This window comes from Calonectris borealis, chromosome W, assembly GCF_964195595.1.
Source record: "Calonectris borealis chromosome W, bCalBor7.hap1.2, whole genome shotgun sequence".
Lineage (NCBI taxonomy): Eukaryota > Metazoa > Chordata > Aves > Procellariiformes > Procellariidae > Calonectris > Calonectris borealis.
Window position 1 is genome coordinate 56,301,294 of NC_134351.1, and position 26,271 is coordinate 56,327,564.

The 26,271-nt window shown below is 46.7% G+C and overlaps 1 protein-coding gene across 1 annotated transcript in view; it reads right to left on the reverse strand.

Annotated features, from left to right (window-relative positions):
• The window catches only part of LOC142074783 (UV excision repair protein RAD23 homolog B-like), a 122,838-nt gene that overhangs the window by 29,298 nt on the left and 67,269 nt on the right, over nucleotides 1-26,271 (reverse strand). The window contains exon 5 of the mRNA XM_075135657.1: nucleotides 24,969-25,024. Within this exon, the coding sequence (XP_074991758.1) occupies nucleotides 24,969-25,024 (56 nt within the window). The remainder of the gene's footprint in view (nucleotides 1-24,968; nucleotides 25,025-26,271) is intronic.

Sequence of the window (26,271 nt, forward strand, 5' to 3'; positions counted from 1 at the left end):
ATTGGCTACTGCTGAGCAGTGCTCCACAGCATCAAGGCTGTCTCTTCAACCACCCACAAAGGCCAGCAGGCTGGGGGTGGGCAAGAGGTTGGGAGGGGACATAGCTGGGAGAGCTGACCCAAACTCACCAAAGGGATATTCCATACCATATGATGTCATGCTCAGCAATAAAAGCTAAGAGAAAGGAGGGGGGGGAAGACGGACACATTTGTTATTAAGGCGTTTGTCTTCCAAAGCAACCGCTACACGTACTGAGGCCCTATTTCCCAGGAAGTGGCTGGACATCACCTGCTGATGGGAAGTAGAGATTAAATTTTTTTTTTTTTTTTTGCTTTGCTTCCACATGCTACCTTTGCTTTTTTCATTAAACTACCTTTATCTCGACCCACAAGTTTTTAATCTTATTTTCTCCCCCTGTCCTATTGAGGGGGAGTGAGAGAGCAGCTGGGTGGGCACCTGGCAGCCAGCCAAGGTCAACCCACCAAGACCTTAGAGAATTGATACTAACTCGTGGGCAATAATAGAGAACTATTGGGACTTAGAAGCTCCTCAAGGGATTAACATATTTCTTATTGTTTGTATTCTGGTTTTGTTTGGGTTTTTTTTTTTTGGCACCCTAAAATTTAATCATGCAGTGGGAAATATTTTGTTTTCTCCTTGCACTAGTACAAGTTGATAGTTGGAAAAACAATACAGCTATTTAACGGATGCAGGCTATCACCACTGCTTGTAATGAGTCCAACTGCTGGTACTGCATTCATGGTCCCCAGCAGGCAGAACACAGCTATAATTGGAAAGCTTTTTCCCTTGATGCTATATTACTGCAAAAGAATACTACTGTCATTCAAGGCCGATTTAACATACCTGCCTATCAGGCACAAGCTATCCCTGTTCAGCAACAAACCACAGTTGGACTATGTACCTATAAAATACCAGATCCAAATTCTAATTGTGACTCTCGATTTATAAGGAATCAAGCTAGCTGTAATGCAGCTATATATTACAATTGTACTATAGGACAATATTTTTTCCTCGATCAAAATCACACAGATCAACATAATAGCACTCGTAAAGGATATGGAAAAATTTTGCACCCAATCTAATGATACTCAATATCTGAATTATTGGGAACTAGACATTGAAAATAAAAAGGTAAAAATAGATGTCCAAGGACAAATCACCCTGTTAAACTCTAGCAAAGCAGTACCCAGGCAACCTTTATGGGAAATAAGAGAAGCCGACCAATGTCAATACTTCTGGAATCACAGTTCCAGTGATTCTAGCAATCTATACCATAAGACTGAAAGCGCTCTTGCACTCACTTGCCAAAATCAATCAAAACCAAACCCTTTAAACCCCACCCTCTTTATCCCTGGATACCATTGGTTATGTGACCCTAATACTTATAAGGCTTTACTCCCTAAATGGTGTGGTACCTGTATTCTGGGAATTTTATCCCCTGAAACCTTTGGAATGAAAAATCTATCAACTTATACCATGCATAACCATTGGCCAAACAACTAAGTGAAATAAAATACAAAACATTCTGTACTGAATCCATTTGTTATCTGACAATCTGGCTTTCACCAGTTTGCACGAGCTTTCCTTCCCTGGTTAGGAGTATCAGAGTTGGAAAAAGCTAATATAAATATTTCAGCTTCTCTTGAAAAAGTTGAAAATGCTACAGTAGACGCAATCCAAGCCATGCAAATAGAAATCACATCTTTATCCCGAGTAACATTACCAACTCACGTGGCCCTAGATTACTTATTAGCGGTGCAAGGAGGTGTATGCACTTTACTTAATGATACCTGTTGCTTTTATGTCAATCAGAGTATGGAAGTAGAAAAAGATGTAAATCAAATACAAAACCAATTACAAATTTTACATAAGGTAACTGAAGAAAAACCTTTTTACTGGTAGGGTTGGTTACCAAACACTGGAGGATGGTTTGGAAATATTTTATTATTTTCTTATTAGTTATGGTAGTTGTCTATGTAATAGTACAATTGGCTTTGTGTTGTTTAAAATTAAGTTGTAAACAATTGGAAACTGGTATTGAAGGAATAATTCACAATGAAGTAAAACAAATGTTCTTAGAATTGGAATTAGGGAAAAAGAGACACGATGAAGAGTTCAAGAGGCTTGCTATGATAATTAATCAATTACTGCTCAGTTGCTGAAGCCCATAAAGAATTACTGAAACACGTAAAAATCATGATCAACTAAAACACTAGAGGCAAGAATGGATGATGGGACAGCACGGCCCACGCAGTGATCGATCCTGGGCATCTGCAGCCCTTCTACTGTACTCTAGGTATTTAAGAAAACAATGATGTGAGACAAAGTCTCAGAGTATTCTTTTTTCCAAGACAGAATCAAGTTGTGATTCTATATTGTTCGATCAACTTTAAATGAATCAACTCAAGATAAGCAGAAGACTTCAAGTTGTCTAGCAAAGTCACTGATGACTTCAATGAGGACTAGGGAGAACAAATAGACCATTTACCTCATGCCACTCTGACTGCAGATATCCATCCCATTAAGTGCTGCTGCCACCACCACCCTCCCCACTCCGCCCTTTATGGCCCAAGTAGGCTAAAATTGGCCCATGCTTGCAGATGCTGTAGAGGACTCAAAGCAAACATTCCACTGCAGATGGAATGATTTAAGGACAACACACAGTGGCTTCTATTAGAAATGGTCTAAGTGACCAATTAGATATTAATAGCATCAAGTGAAAAGAGAGACTTGGCTATTTTACTTAAACTATTTTGATTCCTTTTAAGCCTGTCAGTACTGATCTCAGTGGAACCACACTACTGATGCTATAACATTAGCAGGTTAGTAGCAGGACAGTTAAACAGCTTAGAACTACCTTTAAAAAAAACCACAGCAGATTACAGATAAATAAAGGAAATATTGCTAACTGCTCAGAGAACAGATAAATAAGTCACAGCTAAAAGATAATCTCACATTTTACAACCTTAAAGAGAGGGCATATCCCTCAAAACTAACCCATTCAATAACATAGCATGCTATAAGTTAAATTGCTTTCTTAAGGATGTTCATAAATAATCGCTATATTGTAAATAATAAATACAATTGAAATATACTCAAGAGCTAGTGGCAAAATAGCTCTATAAGTAGAGGATGCATGTGCATTTACCCATAAAAATAAATTAGTTAACTAATATAGTTTCAGTATTTGTGCATTTACTATTTTAACTGTAAAATAATAACTCAGAAGTGAGTTAAAAAAAAAGGTATGCACACAGACATGAACAACAGATCAACCACTTCACATGAAACTTTGCAGGGTTTTTCTGGGGAAACAAATTGTGCTCTAAAGGTATATATTCTATACTTCTCTTCAGAAAAACAGAAAGCAAGAACTATTGTGCAAATAGACCAATCTTTGATCAACTTACTGCTCACATACTTCCTTACACACCAATAGTTTATCCTTACTATAGCTACAAAGCTAATCAAGTTAAATAGCCAAAGGAATAACTTCTGATATGATTGGTTACTTCTAACACTTTTCTTTGATACGCTACTAATATAATTCAGATGCAAACTAGAACACTATAAGAGGTAGGGAAAAGCATAGTGAAAGGGAATATGGAAAAGAGAAGGTCAAGTTACTCTATACAGGCTGCTGTATTAAGGAAATCCTGTCAATTTAGGCACCTGTAGCCTATACACAATCTACCTGCATGAGTAGCATTAAAGCAAGCCTAAGAGGAATAATTTAGGAACTTGTCCTGGTTTCGGTTGGGTGACCTGGTTTCGGCTGGGATAGGGTTAAATTTCTTCCTAGTGCTGTGTTTTGGATTTAGTACGAGGAGAATGTTGATAACACACTGATGTTTTCAGTTGTTGCTAAGTGCCCTCCTAGTCCAAGGACAGCTCCCGTGCCTACTGACTGAGCTAGGTACACGGGATGGGAGGGAACATAATCAGGACAGCCAGCCCAGCTGGCTAATGGGGTATTCCATACCATGTGACGTCATGCTCAGTATATGAAGGGTAGGCATGATCCAGGAAGTACTGATCGCTACTTGGTTATCAGTCAGCGCGGGTGGTGAGCAATTGCATTGTGCATCACTCATTTTGTATATTTTATCATTATCATTATTATTTTCCCTTTTTTTTCCCTGTTCTATTAAACTGTCTTTATCTCAACCCATGAGTTTTTCTCACTCTTACCCTTCCGATTCTCTCCCCGTCCCACTGGGGGTGGGGGGAGTGAGTGAGCGGCTGCGTGGTATTTGGCTGCCTGCCAGGTTAAACCACGACAGTCCTTTTTGGCGCCCAACGTGGGGCTCGAAGGGTTGAGATAACGACACATCTGACCCGAACGGGTTAAAACAAATTTGTTATAAGCATTCATTATATCATTTTAGTACTCGATGTTCACAATGTTGATTTATTTGCTCTCAGAGTTTTTGGATCTGTTCTTGCAGTTTTGGTATGTAGCACCTTACTGGCTGTCTATACTGCTGATTAATAGTTTGTATGTGGGGTTGGTCATCTCTGGGAAATGGATTAAGGTCATTGCTTTGCTATACTGTGTGACCTGGCTTTATGTTATGATAAAATTATTGGTCATGAGCCTGTATTCAGCACTGCCATCATTCCTGTTCTTTGGGAGCTATCTTTTGGAAACTATTAATAATTACACTTCTTACGTCTTCAGCTCAGAGGATGAATTTAGGGGGGAGACAGGATGGGACACTTTCTCCCACTTGTTCACCTTCCCCTCCATATCTTCAGAAACTCCTTTTTCTTCTATCCTCTTCATGAAGACGTCCACAATATTCCCTGAGAATTTTGAATATCCTTGGAATGTTCAAACAAGCATGATCATATTGCTATGTCTCCTGAATGTGGTTCAGGCCTTGTTTAGAGTTAAACAACTATTCAGGAATACTGTCCAGAGATCAACCCCAGCAACAGATACAGTGACTACTCCAACCCCCACGACAGGCACTGTAGCTACTTCAACCCGCACGACAACCACCGTGGCTACTTCAACCCCCACAACAACCACTATGGCTACTCAGACCCCGGCAACAGTCACTACAGTTACTCCAACCCCCGCAACAGGCACTGCAGCCACTCAAACCCCGGCAACAGTCACTACAAATACTCCAACCCCCGCGACAGGCACTGCAGCTACCCAAACCCTCGCGACGGGTACTACAGCTGAACCAGAGGACCAACCGTCGCTGGTATCCGTCGCCCCTGTACAGAAGAAGAAATCTTTGAAGCGGAAGTCAGGTCGTGTAGAAAAGGATGATGGAAAAGCAGGGCCATCACGAGGAGGGGAGGAGGAAGAGGAAGAACTCATAAACGAGACGGAAACCACCCGATCCCTATCCCTGAATGAGTTGCGAGATATGCGGAAAGATTTCGGCCGTCGTCCAGGCGAGCATATTGTTACCTGGCTGCTCCGATGCTGGGATAATGGGGCCAGTAGCCTGGAATTGGAGGGGAAGGAAGCCAAACAGCTGGGATCCCTTGCTAGGGAAGCGGGTATTGACAAAGCAATCGGAAAAGGGACACAGGTCCTCAGCCTCTGGAGGCGACTGCTGTCAGGCGTAAAGGAAAGGTATCCCTTCAAGGAAGATGTTATATATCGCCCAGGCAAATGGACCACTATGGAGAGAGGTATCCAGTACCTGAGAGAACTAGGCGTGCTGGAGGTGGTTTATAGTGACCTGGACAACAACCAAACGCCCAAAGATCCAGATGACGTCCAGTGCACCCGACCCATGTGGCGGAAGTTGATACGGAGCGCACCAGCATCGTATGCCAGTTCGTTGGCAGTACTGTGCTGGAAAGAGGAAGAAGCACCAACGGTGGATGAGGTGGTTAGCAGACTTCGGGATTTTGAAGAAACTATCTCCTCCTCCCTTGTCTCGGCTGTGGAGAAACTGTCCCGGGAGGTCCAGCAACTCAAAGAGGATATGTCCTATTCTCCACCTGTACGGACCAGTATCTCAGCCATTAGGAGTCAGCGTTCTTACGCTCAAGAGACAGGATATAAAAGGTACACACCACGGGGCACCCTGTGGTTTTACCTGCGTGACCACGGAGAGGACATGAGGCAGTGGGATGGAAAACCTACCTTGACCCTAGAGGCACGTGTACGTGAGTTGCAAGGAAAAACAATCACACAAGGGGGTTCTCCCAGGAAAAATGCTGCTCCAGTTGTCAGGAAAAACCTGTCTCACGACGGTCCAGTTTCCAGTGAACAGTTCCCCAGACAGAGTAGAAGGGCTGATCTTACTTTGGATTGTAATTGTAATTAAGAAATTCTTGACTCGCATTTGCAATAAGTGAGAGATGGATACTATGACCAGAACTAGAGGGGCCCTGCCTCCAGCCAGGTGGAGGAAAGGGACAACCGGGTTTACTGGACTGTGTGAATTCGATGGCCTGGCACATCAGACCCACAGGAGTATAAGGCTCTCGTAGACACCAGTGCACAGTGTACCCTGATGCCATCAGGCTATAAAGGGGCAGAACCCATTTGTATTTCTGGAGTGACAGGGGGATTCCAAGAGTTAACTGTATTGGAGGCCGAAGTGAGCCTAACCGGGAATGAGTGGCAGAAGCACCCCATTGTGACTGGCCCAGAGGCTCCGTGCATCCTTGGCATAGACTACCTCAGGAGAGGGTATTTCAAGGACCCAAAAGGGTACCGGTGGGCTTTTGGTATAGCGGCCCTGGAGACAGAGGAAATTAAACAGCTGTCCACCTTGCCTGGTCTCTCGGAGGACCCTTCTGTTGTGAGGTTGCTGAGGGTTGAAGAACAACAGGTACCAATCGCTACCACAACAGTGCACCGGCGGCAATACCGCACCAACCGAGACTCTCTGATCCCCATCCATGAGCTGATTCGTCGACTGGAGAGCCAAGGAGTGACCAGCAAGACTCGCTCACCCTTTAACAGTCCCATATGGCCAGTGCGAAAGTCCAATGGAGAGTGGAGACTATCGTGGCCTGAACGAAGTCACGCCACCACTGAGTGCTGCCGTGCCGGACATGCTAGAACTTCAATACGAACTGGAGTCAAAGGCAGCCAAGTGGTACGCCACAATTGACATTGCTAATGCCTTCTTCTCCATCCCTTTGGCGGCAGAGTGCAGGCCACAGTTTGCTTTCACTTGGAGGGGCGTCCAGTACACCTGGAACCGACTGCCCCAGGGGTGGAAACACAGCCCTACCATTTGCCATGGACTGATCCACACCGCACTGGAACAGGGTGAGGCTCCAGAACACCTGCAGTACATTGATGACATCATCGTATGGGGCAACACAGCAGAAGAAGTTTTTGAGAAAGGGAAGAAAATAATTCAAATCCTTCTGAAATCTGGTTTTGCCATAAAACCAAGTAAGGTCAAGGGACCTGCACAGGAGATCCAGTTTTTAGGAATAAAATGGCAAGATGGACGTTGTCAGATCCCAACAGATGTGATCAATAAAATAACAACCATGTCCCCACCAACTAGCAAAAAGGAAACACAAGCTTTCTTAGGCGTTGTGGGTTTTTGGAGAATGCATATTCCAAATTACAGTCAGATCGTAAGCCCTCTCTATCAAGTGACCAGGAAGAAGAACGACTTCAAATGGGGCCCTGAGCAATGACAAGCCTTTGAACAAATTAAACAGGAGATAGTTCAGGCAGTAGCCCTTGGCCCAGTCCGGGCAGGACAAGATGTGAAGAATGTGCTCTACACCGCAGCCGGGGAGAATGGCCCTACCTGGAGCCTCTGGCAGAAAGCCCCAGGGGAGACTCGAGATCGACCCTTAGGGTTTTGGAGTCGGGGATACAGAGGATCCGAGGCCTGCTACACTCCAACTGAGAAGGAGATATTGGCAGCATATGAAGGGATTAGAGCTGCTTCGGAAGTGGTTGGTACTGAAGCCCAGCTCCTCCTGGCACCCCGACTGCCGGTGCTGGGCTGGATGTTCAAGGGGAGGGTCCCCTCTACACATCATGCAACTGATGCTACGTGGAGTAAGTGGGTCGCACTGATCACACAACGGGCCCGAACAGGAAACCCCAGTCGCCCAGGAATCTTGGAGGTGATCACGAACTGGCCAGAAGGCAAAGATTTTGGCATATCCCCAGAGGAGGAGGTGACACGTGCTGAAGAAGCCCCACTGTATAATAAACTACCAGAAAACGAGAAGCAATATGCCCTGTTCACTGATGGGTCCTGTCGCCTTGTGGGAAAACATCGGAGAGGGAAAGCTGCTGTATGGAGTCCTATACGCCAAGTTGCAGAAACTGCTGAAGGAGAAGGTGAATCGAGCCAGTTTGCAGAGGTGAAAGCCATCCAGCTGGCCTTGGACATTGCTGAACGAGAAAAATGGCCAGTACTTTATCTCTATACTGACTAATGGATGGTGGCAAATGCCCTGTGGGGGTGGTTGCAGCAGTGGAAGCAGAACAACTGGCAGCACAGAGGTAAACCCATCTGGGCTGCTGCGTTGTGGCAAGATATTGCTGCCCGGGTAGAGAACCTGACTGTAAAAGTATGTCATGTAGATGCTCACGTGCCCAAGAGTCGGGCCACTGAAGAACATCAAAATAACCAGCAGGTGGACCAGGCTGCTAAGATTGAAGTGGCCCAGGTGGATTTGGACTGGCAACATAAGGGTGAATTATTTATAGCTCGTTAGGCCATCAAGGAAGAGATGCAACATACAGATGGGCTCGTGATCGAGGGGTGGACTTAACCATGGACACTATTGCACAGGTTATCCATGAATGTGAAACGTGCGCTGCAATCAAACAAGCCAAGCGAGTAAAGCGTCTTTGGTATGGAGGATGACGGTTGAAATATAAATATGGGGAGGCCTGGCAGATTGATTATATCACACTCCCACAAACCCACCACGGCAAGCGCTATGTGCTCACCATGGTGGAAGCAACCACCGGATGGCTGGAAACATACCCTGTGCCCCATGCCACTGCCCGGAACACCATCCTGGGCCTTGAAAAGCAAGTCCTGTGGCGACATGGCACCCCAGAAAGAATTGAGTCAGACAACGGGACTCACTTCCGAAACACTCTCATAGACACCTGGGCCAAAGAGCATGGCATTGAGTGGGTCTATCACATCCCCTACCATGCACCAGCCTCCGGGAAAATTGAACGATACAACGGGCTGTTAAAGACAACACTGAGGGCAATGGGTGGTGGGACATTCAAGCATTGGGACACACATTTAGCAAAGGCCACCTGGTTAGTCAATACCAGGGGATCTTTCAATCGAGCTGGCCCTGCCCAATCAAGACTCTTACGTACTGTAGATGGAGATAAAGTCCCTGTCGTGCACATAAGGAATATGCTGGGGAAGACAGTCTGGGTTACTGCTGCCTCTGGCAAGGGAAAACCTGTCCGTGGGATTGCTTTTGCTCAAGGACCTGGGTACACTTGGTGGGTGATGCGAAAGGATGGGGAGGTCCGGTGTGTACCTCAAGGGGATTTGATTTTGGGTGAAAATAGCCAATGAACTGAATTTTGATGTCAACTGTTACATGATATTGTATATCATTATTTCTATGATATAGCAGTGGTATAGCAGTGAAAATCACCCAGATTAGTGAAGAATGAACTAACTCCAATGAAACCGAGTGAAATGCAACGATGATAGAACTGGACGAGCGCAGCAGTACCGAAATGAGAACTGGCTTCAGGATGCAACAGCCCAACACCGCACACCATCTCTTCGGCCCTGAAAGACTGTTATGCCAGATGGAGCCCAAAGTCATGGACTAAATGAACTCAGTGGACATTTTAGAGGGATAGCCCATAGACCAAGGGAATGATATCTGTGCGTGCATATATATATATGTGTGTATATATATATAGAAAGATAGTGGTGGTTAATTGAAATGTATTAAAAAAAGATGTGAGACCTAAGCACGACGTAAATGGTATGGAATAAGGGGTGGATACTGTCCTGGTTTCGGCTGGGATAGGGTTAAATTTCTTCCTAGTGCTGTGTTTTGGATTTAGTATGAGGAGAATGTTGATAACACACTGATGTTTTCAGTTGTTGCTAAGTGCCCTCCTAGTCCAAGGACAGCTCCCGTGCCTACTGACTGAGCTAGGTACACAAGATGGGAGGGAACATAATCAGGACAGCCAGCCCAGCTGGCTAATGGGGTATTCCATACCATGTGACATCATGCTCAGTATATGAAGGGTAGGCGTGATCCAGGAAGTACCGATCGCTACTTGGTTATCGGTCAGCGCGGGTGGTGAGCAATTGCATTGTGCATCACTCATTTTGTATATTTTATCATTATCATTATTATTTTCCCTTATTTTTCCCTGTTCTATTAAACTGTCTTTATCTCAACCCACGAGTTTTTCTCACTCTTACCCTTCCGATTCTCTCCCCGTCCCGCTGGGGGTGGGGGGAGTGAGTGAGCGGCTGCGTGGTATTTGGCTGCCTGCCAGCTTAAACCACGACACTGGGATAGAGTTAAATTTCTTCCTAGTGCTATGTTTTGGATTTAGTATGAGAACAATGTTGATAACACACTGATGTTTTCAGTTGTTGCTAAGTACCCTGTCAAGGACAGCTTCCATGTTACCAAGCAGAGGATGGGAGGGAGCATAGTCGGGACAGCTAGCCCAGCTGGCCAACGAGGTATTCCATACCATGTGACATCATGTTCAGTATATGAATGCTAGGTGTGTTCCAGGAAGTAGTGATCGCTACTTGGTTATCGGTCAGCGCGGGTGGTGAGCAATTGCATTGTGCATCAAACATTTTGTATATACTATCATTATTATTATTATTATTCTCCCTTTTCTGTTCTATTAAACTGTCTTTATCTCAACCCACGACTTTTTTCTCACTCTCACCCTTCCGATTCTCTCCCCGCCCCGCCGAGGTGGGGGGAGTGAGCAATCATCTGCGTGGTATTTGGCTGCCTGACAGGTTAAACTACGACAATGCTCAAGTGCGCCCCTCAATCAAGAGCCCATGTATATGTTGCATCTCTTCCTTGATGTCCCGAGGCGTTAAGGGCCCACCAAGCTATAAATAATTAACCCTTATGTTGCCAGTCCAGATCCACCTGAGCCACTTCAATCTTAGCAGCCTGGTCCACCTCCTTGTTGTTCTGATGTTCTTCAGTGGCCCAGCTCTCTGGACCGTGAGCCTCTACGTGATGTACTTTTACAACCAGGTTCTCTACCCGGGCAGCAATATCTTGCCACAATGCGGCAGCCCAGATGGGTTTACCTCTGCGCTGCCAGTTGTTCTGCTTCCATTGCTGCAACCACCCCCACAGGGCATTTGCCACCATCCATGAGTCAGTATAAAGTACTGGCCATTTTTCTCATTCAGCAATGTCCAAAGCCAGCTGGATGGCTTTCACCTCTGCAAACTGGCTCGACTCACCTTCTCCTTCAGCAGTTTCTGCGACTTGACGTATAGGACTCCATACAGCAGCTTTCCACCTCCAATGCTTTCCCACAAGGCGACAGGACCCATCAGCGAACAGGGCATATTGCTTCTCGTTTTCTGGTAGTTTGTTATACAGTGGGGCCTCTTCAGCACGTGTCACCTCCTCCTCTGGGGATATGCCAAAATCTTAGCCTTCTGGCCAGTTCGTGATCACTTCCAAGATTCCTGGGCGACTGGGGTTTCCTATTCGGGCCCGTTGTGTGATCAGTGCGACCCACGTACTCCACGTAGCATCGGTTGCATGATGTGTAGAGGGGACCCTCCCTTTAAACATCCAGCCCAGCACCGGCAGTCAGGGTGCCAGGAGGAGCTGTGCTTCAGTACCAACCACTTCCGAAGCAGCTCTAATCCCTTCACATGCTGCCAATATCTCCTTCTCAGTTGGAGTGCAGTGGGACTCGGATCCCCTGTATCCCCGACTCCAGAACCCTAAGGGTCGACCTCGAGTCTCCCCTGGGGCTTTCTGCCAGAGGCTCCAGGTAGGGCCGTTCTCCCCGGCTGCGGTGTAGAGCACATTCTTTATATCTTGTCCTGCCCGGACTGGCCCAAGGGCTACTGCCTGAACTATCTCCTGTTTAATTTGTTCAAAGGCTTGTCGTTGCTCAGGGCCCCATTTGAAGTCGTTCTTCTTCCGGGTCACTTGGTGGGGACATGGCTGTTATTTTATTGATCACATCCGTTGGGATCTGACGGCATCCATCTTGCCATTTTATCCCTAAAAACTGGATCTCCTGTGCAGGTCCCTTGACCTTACTTTGTTTTATGGCAAAACCGGCCTTCAGAAGGATTTGGACTATTCTCTCCCCTTTCTCAAAAACTTCTTCTGCTGTGTTGCCCCACACGATGATGTCATCAATGTATTGCAGGTGTTCTGGAGCCTCACCCTGTTCCAGTGCGGTGTGGGTCAGTCCATGGCAAATGGTAGGGCTGTGTTTCCACCCCTGGGGCCGTCGGTTCCAGGTGTACTGGACGCCCCTCCAAGTGAAAGCAAACTGTGGCCTGCACTCTGCCGCCAAAGGGATTGAGAAGAACGCATTAGCAATATCAATTGTGGCGTACCACTTGGCTGCCTTTGACTCCAGTTCGTATTGGAGTTCTAGCATGTCCGTCATGGTAGCACTCAGTGGTGGCGTGATTTCGTTCAGGCCATGGTAGTCCACTGTTAGTCTCCACTCTCCATTGGACTTTCGCACTGGCCATATGGGACTGTTAAAGGGTGAGCGAGTCTTGCTGGTCACTCCTTGGCTCTCCAGTCGACGAATCAGCTTATGGATGGGAATCTCGGTTGGTGCGATATTGCCGCCGGTGCACTGTTGTGCTAGCGATTGGTACCTGCTGTTCTTCCACCCTCAGCAACCCCACAACAGAAGGGTCCTCTGAGAGGCCAGGCAAGGTGGACAGCTGTTTAATTTCCAGCGTCTCCAAGGCACCTATACCAAAAGCCCACCGGTACCCTTTTGGGTCCTGGAAATACCCTCTCCTGAGGTAGTCTATGCCAAGGATGCACGGAGCCTCTGGGCCAGTCACAATGAGGTGCTTCTGCCACTCATTCCCGGTTAGGCTCATTTCGGTCTCCAATACAGTTAACTCTTGGGATCCCCCTGTCCCTCCAGAAATACAAATGGGTTCTGCCTCTTTATAGTTTGATGGCATCAGGGTACACTGTGCACTGGTGTCTACGAGAGCCTTATACTCCTGTGGGTCTGATGTGCCAGGCCATCGGTTGTCCCTTTCCTCCACCTGGACGGAGGCAGGGCCCCTCTAGTTCTGGTCATAGCATCCATCTCTCACTTCTTGCAAACGCGAGTCAAGAATTTCTTCATTACAATGCAAAGTAAGATCAGCCCTTCTACTCTGTCTGGGGAACTGTTCACTGGAAACAGGACCATCGTGAGACAGGTTTTTCCTGACAACTGGAGCAGGATTTTTCCTGGGAGAACCCCCTTGTGTCATTGTTTTTCCTTGCAACTCACGTACACGTGCCTCTAGGGTCGAGGTAGGTTTTCCATCCCACTGCCTCATGTCCTCTCCGTGGTCACGCAGGTAAAACCACAGGGTGCCCCGTGGTGTGTACCTTTTATATCCTCTCTCTTGAGCAGAAGAACGCTGACTCCTAATGGCTGAGATACTGGTCCGTACAGGTGGAGAATAGGACATATCCTCTTTGAGTTGCTGGACCTCCCGGGACAGTTTCTCCACAGCCGCGACAAGGGAGGAGGAGACAGTTTCTTCGAAATCCCGGAGTGTGCCAACCACGTCATCCACCGTTGGTGCTTATTCCTCTTTCCAGGACAGTACTGCCAACGAACTGGCATACGACGCTGGTGCACTCCGTACCAACTTCCGCCACATGGGTCGGGTGCACTGGACGTCATCTGGATCTTTGGGCATTTGGTCATTGTCCAGGTCACTATAAACCACCTCCAGCACGCCTAGTTCTCTCAGGTACTGGATACCTCCCTCCATAGTGGTACATTTGCCTGGGCAATAGGGATACCTTTCCTTCACGCCTGACAGGAGTTGCCTCCAGAGGTTGAGGGCCTGTGCCCCTCTTCCAGTCGCTTTTTCAATGTCCTCTTCCCTAGCAAGGGACCCCACCTGTTTGTCTTCCCTACCCTCTAATTCCAGGCTATTGGCCCCATTATCCCAGCATCGGAGCAGCCAGGTAACAATATGCTCGCCTGGACGATGGCCAAAATCTTTCTGCATATCTCGCAGCTCACCCAGGGATAGGGATCGGGTGGTTTCCGTCTCGTTTATGAGTTCTTCCTCTTCCTCCTCCCCTCCTCGTGATGGCCCTGCCTCAAAGATTTCTTTTAATGCATAGGGGAGATGGATACCAGCAAGTGTTGGTCCTCTGGTTAAGCTGTGGTACCTGTTGCTGGGGTTTGGGTAGCTGCAGTGCCTGTCGCAGGGGTTGGAGTACCCGCGGTGTCTGTCCCCTGGGTTTGAGTAGCCACTGTGGTTTTCATGGGGGTTGAAGTAGCCGCAGTGCCTTTCGTGGGTGTTTGAGTAGCCACCGTGTCTGTTGCCGGGGTTGATCTCTGGACAGTATTCCTGAATAGTTGTTTAACTCTAAACAAGGCCTGAACCACATTCAGGAGACATAGCAATATGAACATGCTTGTTTGAACATCCCAAGGATATTCAGAATTCTCAGGGAATATTGTGGACGTCTTCATGAAGAGGATAGAAGAAAAAGGAGTTTCTGAAGATATGGAGGGGAAGGTGAACAACTGGGAGAAAGTGTCCCATCCTGTCTCCCTGCTAAATTCATTCTCCGAGGAGAAAAAAGTGTAATTAGTTTCTAAGAGTTGGTTCCCGAGGTACAGAGATGACGGCAGTGCTGAGTACAGATACCAGATTAGACTTACGACCAATGATTTTATCACCTCATAAAACAGCAGCGAAATGATAATCTTGGCCCAGTTCCGAATAATGATAAACAGAACAAAAGGGAACATATACTGCAAGCAAGGTATTACATGACCCAACATTGAGAGCCAGCCCCACAACTTTGACAGCCAATACATCAACATTGTGACCAATCAATATAATGGATGCTTATAACAATTTTGCCTTAACACACTTTGGTCAGATCTATCGTTATCTCAACCCTTCGAGCCCCACGTTGGGCGCCAAAAAGGACTGTCGTGGTTTAACCTGGCAGGCAGCCAAATACCACGCAGCCGCTCACTCACTCCCCCCACCTCGGCGGGGCGGGGAGAGAATCGGAAGGGTGAGAGTGAGAAAAAAGTCGTGGGTTGAGATAAAGACAGTTTAATAGAACAAAAAAGGGATAATAATAATAATAATAATAATAATAATAATAATAATAATAGAATATATAAAATGAGTGATGCACAATGCAATTGCTCACCACCCGCGCTGACCGATAACCAAGTAGCGATCGGTACTTCCTGGATCACGCCTACCCTTCATATACTGAGTATGACGTCACATGCTATGGAATACCCCATTGGCCAGCTGGGCTGGCTGTCCTGGTTATGTTCCCTCCCATCTTGTGTACCTAGCTCGGTCAGTAGGCACGGGAGCTGTCCTTGGACTAGGAGGGCACTTAGCAACAACTGAAAACTTCAGTGTGTTATCAACATTCTCCTCATACTAAATCCAAAATGCACTAGGAAGAAATTTAACCCTATCCCAGCCAAAAGCAGGACAACCATGTACGCTATTGCACAGGTTATCCATGAATGTGAAACATGGGCTGCAATCAAGCAAGCCAAGCGAGTAAAGCCTCTTTGGTATGGGGGACGATGGTTGAAGTATAAATATGGGGAGGCCTGGCAGATTGATTATATCACACTCCCACAAACCCGCCACGGCAAGCGCTATGTGCTCACCATGGTAGAAGCAACCACCGGATGGCTGGAAACATATCCCATGCCCCATGCCACCGCCCGAACACGATCCTGGGCCTTGAAAAGCAAGTCTTATGGCGACATGGCACCCCAGAAAGAATTGAGTCAGACAACAGGACTCATTTCTAAACACCCTCATAGACTCCTGGGCCAAAGAGCATGGCATTGAGTGGGTCTATCACATCACCTACCATGCACCAGCCTCCGGGAAAATCGAACGATACAACGGGCTGCTAAAGACAACACTGAGGGCAATGGGTGGTGGGACATTCAAGCATTGGGATACACATTTAGCAAAGGCCACATGGTTAGTCAACACCAGGGGATCTGTCACTCGAGCTGGCCCTGCCCAATCAAAACTCTTACGTACTGTAGATGGAGATAAAGTCCCTGTCGTGCACATAAGAAATATGCTGGGGAAGACAGTCTGGGTTACTCCTGCCTCTGGCAAGGGAAAACCCATCCGTGGGATTGCTTTTGCTCAAGGACCTGGGTGCACTTGGTGGGTAATGCCAAAGGATGGGGAAGTCCGGTGTGTACCTCAAGGGGATTTGATTTTGGGTGAAAATAGCCAATGAACTGAATTGTATGATGTTAATTGTTACATGATATTGTATATCATCATTATTTCTATGGTTGCTATCAATGGTGTAGCAGTGAAAATCACCCAGATTAATGAAGAATGAACTAACTCCGATGAAACCGAGCAAAGTGCAATGATGATAGAACCGGACGAGCGCAGCAATAATGGAACCAGAACTGGTTTCAGGATGCAACAGTCCAACACCACACAGCATCTCTCCTGCCCTGAAAAACTATTATGACAGATGAAGCCCAAAGTTGTGGACTAAATGAATTCAATGGACATTTTAGAGGGATGGCCCATGGACTAAGGGAATGATATCTCTGTGTGTGTGTACATATATATATAAAAAAAGACAAGAAAGGTGGTAGTGATTAATTGGAATGTATTGTAAAATGTGAGATCTAGGCATGACGTAAATGGTATAGAATAAGGGTGGATACTGTCCATCAAGAAGATGGGGTGCATGAACAAGTTGGAACATGCCTGAGGGCTATGGACCTGTCCTAGGAGGGCCACCAAGGGCTCCCTTGCACAACCCCCACACTGTGCAAAGACGACAGCAATCCTGTGATCTGGAGTCAGAGGCTCCTGCACCCAGGCCCAGCCCAGCATGACCATGCAGTATTACTGGGGCAGACTTTGGGCTTTGCACTGTGCTGCAAGACACAGGCAACACTGTCTGCGAAAACAGAAAACCAGAACAAAATACCAACTTCAGAAGAACATGTGTGTGGGGACAAAAAAAAAAAAAGCCCCAAAGGATTCCTGAAAAAGACCACATGAACCAGAAGAACCGGCCGATGGGCCTGTGAAACAGAAAACCCATCGGCAGGCAGGTGTTCAGCCATCTCCAGGAAAGCAGGCCTCCATCACGCATAATGGTTACTTGGGAAGACAAAACACCATCACTCCGAACGTCCCCCCCTTCCTTCTTCTTCCTCCAGCTTTATATGCTAAGCATGACATCATATGGCATGGAATATCCCTTTGGTCAGTTGGGGTCAGCTATCCCAGCTGTGTCCCCTCCCAACTTCTTGTGCACCCCCAGCCTACTCGCTGGTGGGGTGGGGTGAGAAGCAGAAAAGGCCTTGACTCTGTGTAAGCGCTGCCCAGCAGTAATGAAAACATCCCTGTATTATCATCACTGTTTCCAGCACAAATCCAAAACATAGCCCCATACTAGCTACTATGAAGAAAATTAACTCTATCCCAGCCAAAACCAGCACAGTGCCATGCCCCCAACTTCCAGAGGAAGACTCACCCCAGTGCCAGTCACATGTCCCCTTTGCCCCAGAAGTCCCTCCCCTCTTCTTGTCATGTGGTCTATTTACTCCACCTCCTTTTGCCCCTGGGGGGTCGCCATTTCATAAAACATAATACTCCATGTGTTCGAAGACTGCCCTGTGATTGGCTGGCAGGACCAGCCACCCCTTCCAGTTTACCTGGGAATATGTCAGAACAGGAAGTCCCTTACCACTACATACACAGGGGCTACCATTTTGTTTCAGATGCCATTTTATTGCAGGGAACTGCCATTTTGTAAAATGTCATGGCCCACATGTTTTAATACAGCTCTGTGATTGACTGATGGCCATTTCTTGACACCACCATACCCCACGTTCTCAGGCAGCCCTATGATTGGATGTCAGGACCAGCCACCCCTTACATTCTACCTTAAAGAAGCATCAGAGCAGGAAGTCCTCTTCCACCGAATACACATTTTGTTTCAGGTGCCATTTTACAGCAGGGAGACACCATTTTAAAAGCATCATGACCTACATGTTTTCAAACTGCCCTGAGATTGGCTGACAGGACCAGCCACCCTTTCCAGTTTACCCAGAAGTGCGTCAGAACAGGAAGCCCTTGACTACTACATACGTAGAGGCTGCCATTTTTTCCAACATCATACCCTATGTGTTTTCATAGTCCTCTGTGATTGCCTAGTTGCCATTTTTTTAAACCATCATACCCATGTGATCTCAGAGCCCACTCTGATTGGCTGCACATTTCTTTTGGCCCAGGCAGTGCTCATATATATAATTAGAAAACAATATTTAATAAGACCTAATGAAATGAATGAACAGGCCAACGGGCCTGTGAAACAGAAACTCTATTTTGAGGTGTCACACAGAAAGGGCAGGTGGTGGTGGGGGAAGCTCCCCTTGCCCAGGGTTGTGGAGAAATTTTACAGTCACCTGTAAACCAAGCTTGTGCTTTATGTGTTTCCTTATCACAGAATGGTTGAGATGGGAAGGGACCTCTGGAGGTCGTCTTGTCCAACCCCCCTGCTCAAGCAGGGACACCTAGAGCTGGTTGCCCAGGACCATGTCCAGATGGCTTTGGAATATCTCCAAGGATAGAGACTCCACAACCTCTCTGGGCAACCTGTTCCCGTGCTCAGTCACCCTCACAGTAAAAAAAAGTGTTTCCTGATGTTCAGACAAAACCTCCTGTGTTTCAGTTTGTGCCCATTGCCTCTTCTCCTGTCACTGGGCACCACTGAAAAGAACCTGGCTCCATCCTCTATGCACCCTCCCTTCAGTTATTTATATAATTTGATGAGATCCTCCCCTGAGCCTTCTCTTCTCCGGGCTGAACAGTCCCAGTTCTCCTCAGCCTTTCCTCATAGGAGAGATGCTCCAGTCCTTTAATCATCTTTGTGGCCCTTTGTTAGACTCTCTCCAGTACTGGGGGATCTGAGAGCTAGACACAGTACTCCAGGTGTGGCCTCACCAGTGCTGAGCAGAGGGGAAGGATCTCCTACCGCGACCTGCTGGTAACATGCCTCCTAATGCAGCTGAGGATAACATTTGCCTTCATTGCCACAAGGGAACATTGCTGGCTCATGTTCAACTTGGTGTCCACCAGGACCCTCAAGGTCCTTTGCTGCAAAGCTGCTTTCCAGCTGAGTGGCCCCCCAGCGTATATTGGTACATGGGGTTGTTCCTCCCCAGGTGCAGGACTTTCACAGAATCATAGAACAGCCCAGGTTGGAATGGACCTCAAAAGATTATCTGGTCTAACCTTCCATGGGAAAGGGAGCCTAGATGAGATTATCTAGCAGCCTGTCCAATCGCATCTTGAAAACCTCCAGCGATGGGGACTCCACCACATCCCTGGGGAGGCTGTTCCTGTGAATGATTGTTCTCACTGTAAAAAATGTCTTTCTTATGTCGAGATCAAACCTCTCCTGGTGCAACTTGTACCTGTTGCCCCTCGTCTTCTCCATGTGGCTCCTTGTGAAGAGAGAGCCTCCGTCCTCTTTGTAGCCACCCTTTAAGTACTGGAATACTGTGATGAGGTCCCCGCTGAGCCTTTTCTTCTCCAGGGAGAAAAGACCTAACTCCTCCAGTCTTTCCTCATAGGGCAGGCTCTCCAGCCCTTTGATCATCTTTGTGGCACTCCACATCTCTATCTCTGCTAGTAATGCCCCTGTGGATGCAGCCCAGCATCCAATTTGCCTTTGTTGCTGCAGTGGCACACTGCTGACTCATGTTCAGCTTGTTGTCCACCAGGACCCCCAGGTCCCTTTCAGCAAGGCTGCTCCCCAGCCACACAGATCCTAGCCTGTACTGGGCTCTTTGGTTATGTCATCCCAGGTGCAGGACCATGCACTTGTCTTTGTTAAACTTCATACTGTTCTTGCTAGCCCACTCTTCCAGCCTGTCCAGGTCTCTCTGCAAGACGTCTCTCCCTTCTGACGTGTCCACCTCACCACCCAGTTTGGGGTCATCAGCAAACTTGGTGAGGGTGCTTTCAAGCCCATCGTCCAGATCATTTATGAAGATGTTGAACAGTGTGGGGTCCAGTTTCGATCCCTGGGGGACCCCACTTGTGACAGGCTGCCAGCCTGAGTAAAAAACATTGATCCCCACCCTCTGAGAGCTGCCTGTTAGCCAATTTCCTACCCATCTCGCAGACCACCCATCCCACGTGTGTCTTGCCAGTTTGTCTAGGAGAAGGCTGTGGGAAACAGTGTCACACACTTCGCTGAAATCCAGGTAAACAACATCCAGTGCTCTCCCCATGTCGACAGAAGATGTTATTTTGTTGTAGAAGGTGATCAGGTTAGTCTGGCGTGATTTGCCTTTGGTAAATCCATGCTGGCTTTTCCCAGTCACCTGCTTCATTTGGTTTGTAATAGTTTCTAGGAGGACTCATTCCATTATTTTCCCAGGGATTGAAGCGAGACTAACGGGCCTGCAGTTTCCTGGGTCCTCTTTAGGGACTTCTTGCAGATGGGTATGAAATTTGCCCTCTTCCAGTCATCAGGGATATCCCCTGATCTCCACGACTTTTCAAAGATTATAGACAGTGGCCTTGCAACAATGATGTCAGCCACTTCTCTTAACACCCTGGGGTGGATTCCATCCAGGCCCATAGATTTATACAGGTTGAGCCCTTGCAAGAGGCCGCAGACCAGCCCTTCCTCCACTACCGGTGGGTCAACATACGCGTTGCTGTAGCTATTTGATCTTGTGATCTGGGGTGCAGTTATGCTGCTATATTTCCCACTACCGGACCTGTGACCAGTACCCCTTGCTCCTGACCCTTGGTAATATGCTTAGCATAACTAATGCCATTTTATAGGGCAAACAGCCATTCTCTGTGACCTAGCTGATCACATATCAGTCCCCTTTCCCCTCCTTATCAGGCCCTGAAGGTCCTTCGCACCAGACAGATTCCTTCTTCCCCTCCCTATTGGCCTCAAGGTTCTTGGGCACCAGGCGGAAGTCAAGCAAGCGGGGCTGAAGGCCGGCTTGGCTGAGCAGGGATCTTCTTCTAGAACTTAGGTGGAAAAGGAAAGTGTATGAACGTTGGAAGCAAGGACAGGCGACACAGGAGGACTACAGAGATGCTGTTCGCCACTGTATGGAGAAAATTCGTGCCGCCAAAGCTCAATTAGAGTTCAAGCTGGCCAGCGCTGTGAAGGACAACAAAAAGGGCTTTTTTAAATATGTTAACAGCAAAAGGAGGATCAGCGATAACATTGGTCTGTTACTTAATGAGGTCGGTCACGTCACAAATAGGGACGTAGACAAAGCAGAGATGTTTAATGCCTTCTTCGCCTCTGTCTTTAACACTGATGATGGGCCCTGGGACCCCCGGAGCACTGTGTTGGAAGACCGTGACTGGGGGGATGATAAACTCCCAGATGACTCTGAACTTGTTCGAGACTTGCTGCTCCAGCTGGATGCGCATAAATCTATGGGGCCCAATGGGATTCATCCCAGGGTACTGAAAGATCTGGCCGATGTTATCGCGGGACCTCTCTCCATTATTTTTCAACGGTCTTGGGAGTCTGGAGAGGTCCCAGTCGACTGGAAGCTGGCAAATGTTGTCCCAATTTTCAAGAAAGGTAAGAAGGAAGACCCTGGTAATTACAGACCTGTCAGTCTCATTTCAGTGCCTGGTAAAATTATGGAGAAGGTCATTCTGGGAGTTACTGAAAAACACTTGAGAGACAATGCAGTCATTGGTCATAGCCAGCACGGGTTCACGAGGGGAAGGTCCTGCTTAACTAAATTTCCTTTTATGACAAGGTCACCCATCTAGTTGACCAAGGGAAGCCAGTTTTTTTGGATTTTAGCAAAGCTTTCGATACTGTCTCTCACAGTATCCTTCTGGACAAAATGTCCAGCATATAGCTAGACAAGTCCATAATATGATGGGTGAGCAATTGGCTGATGGGTGGGGCTCCAAAGAGTTATTGTAAATGGAGTTATATCAGGCTGGCAGCCAGTCACCAGTGGGGTTCCCCAGGGCTCAATTTTAGGGCCAGTGCTCTTTAATGTTTTTATAAATGATCTGGATGCAGGAATCGAATGTACATTAAGTAAGTTTGCCGATGATGCTAAACTAGGAGGAGCTGTGGACTCCCTCGAGGGTAGAGAGGCCTTACAGAGAGATCTGGATAGACTAGAGAGCTGGGCAATCACCAACCGTATGAAATTTAACAAGAGCAAGTGCCGGATTCTGCATCTGGGATGGGGTAATCCTGGCTATACGTACAGAAGCTGGAGAGCAGCCCCGTGGAAAGAGATCTGGGGGTTTGGGTTGATGGCAAGTTGAATATGAGTCAACAGTGTGCCCTGGCAGCCAAAAGGGCCAACTGTGTCCTGGGGTGCATCAAGCACAGCATAGCTAGCCGGTCGAGGGAGATGATTGTCCCACTCTACACTGCACTGGTGCAGCCCCACCTCGAGTACTGTGTGCAGTTTTGGGTGCCTCAATATAAGAAGGATATCAAACTATTGGAGTGTGTCCAGAGGAGGGCAACCAAGATGGTGAAAGGTCTTGAGGGCAAGACTTATGAGGAGCAACTGAGGTCACTTGGCTTGTTCAGCTTGGAGAAGAGAAGGCTGAGGGGTGACCTCATGACAGTCTACAACTTCCTCAAGAGGGGCAGTGGAGGGGGAGGTACTGATCTCCTCTCTCTGGTGACCAGCAATAGGACACGAGGAAATGGTATGAAGCTGCATCAGGGGAAGTTCAGATTGGACATTAGGAAAAGGTTCTTCACTGAGAGGGTGGTCGGTCATTGGAACAGGCTCCCCAGGGAAGTGGTCACGGCACCGAGCCTTTCAGAGTTCAAGGAGCGTCTGGACGACGCTCTTAGTCATATGGTTTAGTTTTAGGTAGTCCTGCGAGGAGCAGAGAGTTGGACTCTATGATCCTTATGGGTCCCTTCCAACTTGAGTTATTCTATGATTCTATGATTCTACTCCTCTCCTTACAGGCCTTGAAGGTCCCAGGCACCCAGCCAACCAGGTGTTGTTGATGACCCCATCATAGAACAGGGAAGCATAGCAGCACACAGAGCACTGTCTATAAAATCAAGCAGTTACAAGTCCTAAGCGGGACTTAGACTGGAACTGCTGCTGGACAGAAAAACCTGTTATCCCCCAGTGGCCAGGGACGCCTCCACCATCGTCTGCTTCCTCCGAGGATCGAGTGAGCCACTCGTATTCTTTTATGTGTTTTTGAGTCTAGAATATGATTGTTATATTGATATGGCAAGCCAAGTATTAAGATTCGACCTAATCTACAGAGGGTCCAGGTGATTAGAAACCATAAACTAAGCTGTGCTATAAAATTTTGTGCTACGCTGATTCTGCTTATAGAAAACCTGTTCTACTCTGATCATAAAATTCTATGCTATGCTAATCATAAAGTTCTGTTAAAAAAAAAATAAAGCTTTAATTGTAGCTACAACTTAGTGACATCATTCTGCCAAGGATCCCCAAAAGAACCTGTCTGTCCCCATAGTGTCAGGTGACAGGACTTTTATCCTGAATAGCCAGAGAGGGGGAACAGGATGAGGCCATTGGTGCTGTTTGTGTGAGTGCTGAGTGCTTCTGTCTGTGTTGATCTGTGGGGTCATCCATGTGTATTGTATATACATGTGTGTTTGTATCCCTACTGTGAACACATTCTCAGCTACTGGTTGAACCTGTGTCAGTCTTGCCTCTATCAGAGTGCCGAATTCAGTAACTCCGTAACATCAACAAATCAAAGAACATTCACATTAAATAGGATGAGCCTTTTCTGCTGTACAACAACAAAACAAAAAAAATATTATTTTATTCATCCCTTAATGTAACTATTGAACTAAGTCCACCAACTTATTTCAACTTGTTGGTCACTATTCAAGTTTTCCTCACAAATATTCACATCTCAACCGCTAAGGTTTTACAAATGATTAGTGAAGCCTTTAGCATGTTTGGCACTTGCAGTTACTTATGACATATAAAAGGATTCTTGGCTGAAGATAGGTATCATCTAAAAAAGGTAGAGAGACAGTTTAAGGGACAAAAAGGCTAAATCAGTATAAGATCTGTTCATAACTAAATCTAGTGGCTACTACCAGTCCAGGTTAAGGATTACTGTTCCCACCTGCTATTTACCATAACACCTGCCTCCAATATATCCCCTACAAAAACATGTAAGAAGTACAAATCTATCTTTGAAACAGGTTAGGCATTTGCTCAAATATACAGTTTAATATTTACTTAGAGAGAAAAACACCCCCCACATCCCAAAATTTCTGTGCCACAGTTTGCCACCCTCTCAAAACACCCCTAGATCATTTCAGTAATTGGAGTCTAGGGTTTCTTAAGCAATCCCATATACAGCAGAATGACTAAAGGACAGAAATTCAGATTTTTTTAAAATAAATATTTTTTTTCCAAACAACGAAGTCCATTCACAATTGAATTATACCCCATTGTTTTTACCTGGTTCATTTTCCTGAGAAACAAAGATATTTAAACTGTCAGAACCAAAAGGGAACTGGTTATATACATTCGGAGAGAGTCACTCCTTAACCCAGAGAGCAGTATGTAGGGTGAAGTCATCTAACTGCAGAATAAATCTATCTGTATTATAACTTTAGGAATGACAGATATAGTAGAGAATGTCAGCATCTGCTAATTCTTCATTTGTTTCCACTGCACTGAAGTGGTGACTACATTTTTTAAAAAAGACACTTACCAAGTGCACTTGTAGCATCCTCAAAAAGATTTGATCGAGAAATATCACCTGTTGTACTGCAAGAAAAAAAAAGTGCAATGTTAATTACAAAACTTCAGAAAACTGTTTTGCTAAACAGAAGCAGCAGCTATAACTCTGTAGATAGTCCCTTTTGTTTCTGTAAAATCAATATCCCTTTTGTAAAAGATCTTAATATGAGAATGCAACCAACAGAGGCAGTAGTTTCTGAGCTCTGCTTTGAGATCTTCTTGATCTTTTGAATGGTTTAAGAACTCTCAAAAGAACTTCAGAGTATCTACTACTGGGTGAGAAAAGCTCCAGGACATTGTGACTTCTAGCAAGCTCTAAAAGTTTCTAAGGAGCCCTGTCAGTTGTCCTTGGATGCTTGAAGCCTTGGTACCAGCTGACCCCTAATTAGGGAGTCAAGAACCTTTTCAGCAGGTACTAGGGAGAGTTCTAGATAATTGCTGGCCCTAGAGCACAGTTAACGGACACAGCAGTTTGTGCACCCTGATGCACAGGAGGCCAGGAATGGCCAAGGGCAGTTTACACAGAATTAGCAACGTTGGTGATATGCTATAGGGCATGGTCCCCAACACCACCTGGAGCAACCAACCCAGCACATCAGAGGCCTCAACTCAGAGTTCCTGATGGAGAATGCAGCCCTGCAGGTCTTAGGCTGCAGGGAGTTCTGGGGAGGCCTCTTGCTGAGGCTGGAGCAGGGAGAGATAGTGTCCTTGCCTGCAGGAGATGTGCACTGGTGGAAGATCTGTGTTGCTAAGTAAAGGAACTGTAGTAGGAGATCAGACAACTGCACAGCATCAGAGATAATGAGAAAAAGATTAACAGAATCTTCTCGGAGATCCTGCAGAGACAAGAGCCCAAACTCCCAACTGTACTGAAGGAGGGGCAGCCAGAGTCTGTGCTTAATCAAGTTGGGAAATGGAGACTCCCAAGATGGCAAAGGCTGGAAGCTTGTGACTTCTGGCACCAGGATGACAACTCCTGCTCCACCAGCAGATCTGCAACTATAGAAGAGGTTCAGTGTTCTGGTTGACCAGTAGATGAGGGGCTGGGAGCTCTGTCCAATAAAGCATCATTTGATGCAGCTGCTGTGGATACAGAGAAGATTAAACAGCTATCTACCTTGCCCGGCTTCTCAGAGGATCCTTCTGTTGTGGGGTTGCTGAGGGTCGAAGAATGGCAGGTGCCGATTCCTACCAGGACGGTGCACCGGCGACAATATCGCACCAACTGAGACTCCCTGGTTCCCATCCATAAGCTGATTCGGTAACTGGAGAGC